The sequence below is a fragment of the Camelina sativa genome, chromosome 4 (assembly GCF_000633955.1).
Source record: "Camelina sativa cultivar DH55 chromosome 4, Cs, whole genome shotgun sequence".
In the NCBI taxonomy this organism is placed as follows: Eukaryota; Viridiplantae; Streptophyta; class Magnoliopsida; order Brassicales; family Brassicaceae; genus Camelina; species Camelina sativa.
The window spans coordinates 2,592,484-2,598,052 of record NC_025688.1 but is presented as its reverse complement, the minus strand read 5'-3'; the positions used below and the strand labels follow the sequence as shown (position 1 = coordinate 2,598,052).

Sequence of the window (5,569 nt, the reverse complement as noted above, 5' to 3'; positions counted from 1 at the left end):
GGGGGGGGGGGGGGGGTATGATTGAGCCATCACTTATTTTTCTGATAAAATATTAAATTGAAATCAAATCATCTAACTACTTAAGTTTCCCCATATGTGGAGGAGAAATGAACAACAAAAGCCAGAAGGCAAAACAAAAAAATCACTCATCCTGGTAGGCCGTGATTCAAAGCGTCCGCTTGCTCTTTTGCTCAAGTGAATAAGGCAAAGTAGGTACCGAGAATCCGATCCCCACATGACAAAGAATGGCTGAGACAAGTCCTAGTTTACTTCCATCTACTGTTTGTGGTGAAACATTGACTGTGTCTTAATGTGAAAAGGGGTTCATAAGGAGCTTCAGGAGACGAGAAAAGTCGTATGTGGTCTGCTCGTTACCGAGAAGGATACAAAAAAACCCCAAACATAGGTGCAATATGATGTTTTCACAACAAATGTTAACAGTACAGCAAATAATGATCATATGAGAGAATATATTATAACTTGAAAATCAAAGCACTTTTTAGGACACACTCATCACATAGGTAAGAGTTGCAATGCTCTGATCTACTAGTAACAATATTTAAAGTTCAACTGTCCCAAGTCAAATCAGTAACTTATGTAGTTTTCTGATATTGTTATGGCAACAGCATGTAAGAAAGACATCCAAGTTTGTTATTGTCGGCATCTCCAACATTTAAACTCATTAACATAATTCTTTTGGGGAACCAAATCTGCAATGTTAATTCAGCGCGGGATCTAGAAAATTGAGCGTACAGAGATGTGATTTCCCAAAGAAGAGACCTTTTTCAGGTGTAGTAGTAACGCCTAATGGTACTGATTAAAGTTCATGTTTATCCCAGTTTAGAATTGGTATGATCAGACAGCAAAGATTGGACTATGTTAATGGTGGGTTGAGCCAGGCCCGTGCAATAGTGCAACGCATGGGCGACTCGCGTAAGCCCAAATAGCAAGCTATCTTAACAGGCCTTCTCCCTTAAAAAATAGAGTTAATATATCGTGTGATCTAAGCCAAAAGGCCGAGAAAGGTATGAAATGTTAGAACCATCGACCTTCCATTATATACACCCGTTCCAAGGGTGAGCAATTCATAGCTGAGCGATGTGGGATGTAAAAACACCAAAACCTTTTCTTTAGCCTTCGCCTTCGGACGAATTAATAAAACAATTTAGACATTATTATTAATTAAGTAAGTAATTAACACTGTAATAAAGAAAAAAACAAAGAAGAACAATACATAAATAAATACAGTTTTTTTCTCTAAATCGCCACCACCCACCACCGCACACAGACAGGTTTGGTTTTCATGGTGTGAGCTAGATAGAGATCTCAGGTAAGGAGTTCTTTTATTGTTTCATTTCTCGAATCTGGTTGTGTTTTTTTTTTTGTTTCTCTCAGTTCTTTCATTCTGTGAAAAATTTCATGAAAAATTCTCTTGTAATTCCAAATCTGCATCTTGAACATGTAAAAATCTTGATTTGGTGTGAACTTTGGCAGTGTGTTTTGGGGATTAGATAATGTTACCGGAGAGAAGAAGTACGGTGGCTTCTTCTACTTCATCATCATCTTCTTCGTATCTGAATCCATCTGGTCACAATGATAATTCTTTTTTACTACTTCGAAGAGGCAAGAAGTTTGGTAGGATTGTGAAATTGAAGCTCTCACATTTCTTCTTCTTCTTTCTGTCACTCTTTTTCTTCTCTTGCATCTTCTCTGGCCATAAGCTACTCTTTCATGGTAAGCTTCTAATTACGAAAAAAGTCTCTTTCTTTAATTTGGTTTTCTCTAATTTCGGAGATTATTAGTTAATCAAACACTCTTGGATTTTGGTGTAGGTTCTGAGTTCTTACCTCATTTTGAGCAAAACCGTAAGCTTACTTATGTCTTAGTTCTCTGGTATTTGTGTTAAAAAAAGCTATTGTCATTGACTGGATTTTAATACAGATGCAGCTTACATGAAAAGTCAATTGCTGGTTTCATCGGAGATTAATGTAGGATTAAACAAATCCAACATCGACAAACCACCCGGAAGCAAGAAGAGAAACAAGCGTATGGATTGTTTTCATCTCTAGTCATTTCAATCAGTTACCTAGTGTTGTTTTTATTAATCATCTAAGGTAACGTTTTTGTATATAACTGCAGATTTGCCATGTGAAGTTACACTTGCTGAATCAGTTGATCGCATACTTGAGCCTCAGGATTATTTGAATTTCACGCGGTTTTCGTTAGGCTTTGTAGAGGCTGAGACGTATAGTGAGCCTAGGTTTGGAGGGCATCAAACACTCATGGAAAGAGAGAGATCTTACTCTGCAGTAAATCAGACAATTCACTGTGGTTTTGTCAAAGGGAGTAATGCATTTCATCAAGGTACTGATTTTGATTTGAGCGAAAAGGATAGGGCGTACATGAAGAACTGTGTAGTCTCTGTGTCTTCTTGCATTTTTGGAAGCTCTGATTTTCTAAGGAGACCTGCAAGCAAAAAGGTTAGAACTTTATCCCTTAGTAGATAGATACTAGATATTAGCTTATGCATTAGTATTTACTATTTAGTATCTGTTGCGGTTATCATTTAGTGAAGACTATATGTGGAGCTTGAAGATGCAGCATTTGAACAAGTGTTTGAACTATTCCAGAAGGACATGACACTAATACGAAAACAGAGTATCGAGTGATCTATGACGGTTGTTATCAAGACTCATACAGATTTAGAAGGCACGAGAAGCTTCTAGAAGATTGAAGAGTTTCATGTTTACAATTGGAATGTAAACATGAAGAAAGTGGGAAATTTCCTAAACCATAAAGAAAAAGGAAATTGTCCAATTCCTATTATGATTAGATTAAGTAGTTTGCTAATTAAATAGCTAATACCTAGATCTATAAATAGGGGTGCTAAAGCAAGCTTGAGTTTTAGCACAAACAAGAGAAAGTTAACCTAGCTATTAAGTTTTAGTCTTTAAGAAAAAGAGCTAAAAACTTAGAGAGAGCAAGAGGTTTCTTTAAGAGAGTTTTGAGAGGTTAGAAAATTGTTTAGAACAAACTTGTAAACAAATTTTCTATCAATCAAAAGAGAGTATAAAGAAATCAATATTTTCATTGTTCATATCAGAGCAACACTTGTTCGGATTACTACATGTGAGATTCTGCGGACAAGATGGAGAGCTACGGAGATCTGATCAACAATAACAAAGTTGTCTTGGATGATGGAAACTATGAGTTTTGGAAATCAAGAATCAAATCTATCATAGGAGGTATTGATCGACTTGCTTGGAAGACTGTTCTGGAAAAGTGGGAGGAACCGACGATCAAGGACGAGTGAGGCAAGCGAATTCCCAAACCCGAAGCCGACTGGACTGATGAAGAACAGAAGAAATCCAAGTACAACTCAAGAGCATTGAATGCTATTCATTGCAGTGTAGGAAGGAAGCAGTTCGATCTAATTCAGGGGTGTGAAACTGCTAAGGAAGCTTGGGATATTCTGCAAATCCAGTATGAAGGAACCACAAAAGTGCAAAGCTCAAGAAAAGACATGCTGGCTTCACGTTTCGAAAATCTAAGGATGGAAGAACACAAATCAATATCAGACTTTAGTTCAAAGTTAAGTGCACTAGCTCAGGAAGCATTAACTCTTGGAAAGACTTATAAGGATCAGAAGCTGGTCAAGAAGTTTTTAAGGTGTCTACCTTCAAGGTTCATGGGATACAAGACTGCACTAACTGTTTCACATGATCTAGACAGTCTTAGTTATGGTGAAGTGGTTGGGATGTTGCAAGCTCACAAGATGGAGCTTAATGGAATTAAGAAACCAAAAGGTATAGCCTTAAAGGTTAGTAGAGACACATCTGATCAAGGAGAAGAAGATGCTGTGAGTTTATTAGTAAGAAGATTTGATCGTGCTTTAAGAAGAATAGAACAAGGTAATTCACAAAAGAAGACTGGAGTTTTCAAAAAGATCAGTGAAGATAAGAAGGCTGATATGCAGTGTCATGAATGCAAAGGGTTTGGACATTTCATTCGTGAGTGTCCAACGATTAAGCTTCGAGATGCAAAGTGCACTATTTGCAGAGGTACATGACATACACATGAGGGATGTGTGAGTAACCTTAAACACAAGAAAGAGAAGTCTATGATAAGTATTGAAGATGATTCAGATGATGGTAGCAGTAGTGAAGAAGAACTCATAAATCTAGTAGCGATGGTGGGAATTACAAAATTTGAGAATGGAGAAGAGGTAACTGATTCTGAATCAGAAGATGAGGAAGTTCTTGATATTGTTCAGAGTTACAAGGAAGTCCGAGAAACACTCATTACCTTAGGGAAAGAAAATCAAGACTTAATCAAAGAAAAACTTCATCTTGAAGCTGTGATCAAATCACTGCAGAATGATTTGGTGGACGAAAAGAAGATTGCTAAGAAAGCTGTGAATTTAATGAAAGAAAAATTGGTGTTATCTGCAAAAGCAGACAAGCTAGAGGAATAGTTAATTAAAGAGAAGAAGAAATCCACAGAACTTCAATCTGAACTTGATCAGCAGTACAGAAAAATTCACATGTTTGCAGGAACAAAGCAACTTGATAAGATTTTAAGCTATGGAAGAACTAAGAAAACTCATAGAGGGTTGGGTTTTATTGAGAACCAAGGAGACAAGAAAACAAAAACTAAATTTGTTACTGCTGGAATGCACCACTCTGATTTGAAAGCATCAACATCCGCATCTGAGAAGTTTTCAAGCTGCTATTTTTGTGGAAAATTTGGACAATATAAACGCTATTGCTCTAAATTCTGGGAAAGAGTCTATGGTTTAAAGCGACAAGGGAGATTTTTCTGGAATGGGTTTAGGAGACAAGTTTGGATGAAGAAGAATGACCTGTATCAAACAGAAGCAATATCATCAGGGTTTAGGTGCAACATGGCTATGATTACTGAGGAACAAGAAGATTATGAGCCTTGGTTCTTTGATAGTGGGTGTTCAAGGTATATGACAGGAACTAAGAGTAATTTGCAGAATATTAAGAAACTGAAAGGAGGCACAATAACCTTTGGAGATGGAAGTAATGGTTACATTCAAGGTAAAGGCACAACACGTGATACAAAACTTCCACCATTAGTAAATGTCTACCTGGTACAAGGACTGCGAGCGAATTTGATAAGTATTAGTCAGTTGTGTGATGAAGGCTTGACTGTTATGTTTACAAAGATAGACTGCAAAGCGGTTGATGAATCAGGTTGTATCAAGCTCTATGGTGTAAGGTCAGGGAACAATTGTTACATGTGGCAGAGAAATTCGTTCAAATGTTTTAGTGCACAAGGAAGTCTAGATCTCTGGCACCAACGACTACGTCATATGAATGTAAGGAACTTAACTACTCTTGTTAATAAAGAGATCATTCGAGGAGTACCTAAGCTTAAAGGAGAAGAAAATATGGTTTGTGGACCTTGTAATCAAGGAAAACAAGTCAAGATTCAGCACAAGAAGGTGCATGAAGTTCAGTCAAAGTCAGTTTTAGATCTGGTTCACATGGACTCAATGGGTCCAATGCAAGTTGAGAGCTTAGCTGGGAAGAAATATGTGTTT

General features: G+C 37.2%; 2 protein-coding genes across 4 annotated transcripts in view; both read left to right on the top strand.

Moving 5' to 3' along the window:
- LOC104783471 (protein PHYTOCHROME KINASE SUBSTRATE 1-like) overlaps positions 1 to 330 on the top strand; it is a 3,166-nt gene extending 2,836 nt beyond the window's left edge. Inside the window, exon 2 of the mRNA XM_010508625.1 lies at positions 321 to 330. Within this exon, the coding sequence (XP_010506927.1) occupies positions 321 to 330 (10 nt within the window). The remainder of the gene's footprint in view (positions 1 to 320) is intronic.
- Positions 1,109 to 5,569, top strand: part of LOC104779621 — a 16,325-nt gene continuing 11,864 nt past the window's right edge. For 2 of the 3 annotated variants that reach the window (XM_010503997.2, XM_010503999.2), the window contains exons 1-5: positions 1,109 to 1,330; positions 1,495 to 1,734; positions 1,833 to 1,865; positions 1,942 to 2,046; positions 2,140 to 2,480. In XM_010503997.2, the coding sequence (XP_010502299.1) occupies positions 1,515 to 1,734; positions 1,833 to 1,865; positions 1,942 to 2,046; positions 2,140 to 2,480 (699 nt within the window). In that variant the 5' untranslated portion in view covers positions 1,109 to 1,330; positions 1,495 to 1,514. The remainder of the gene's footprint in view (positions 1,331 to 1,494; positions 1,735 to 1,832; positions 1,866 to 1,941; positions 2,047 to 2,139; positions 2,481 to 5,569) is intronic. The other variant, XM_010503998.2, reaches the window with a different exon arrangement.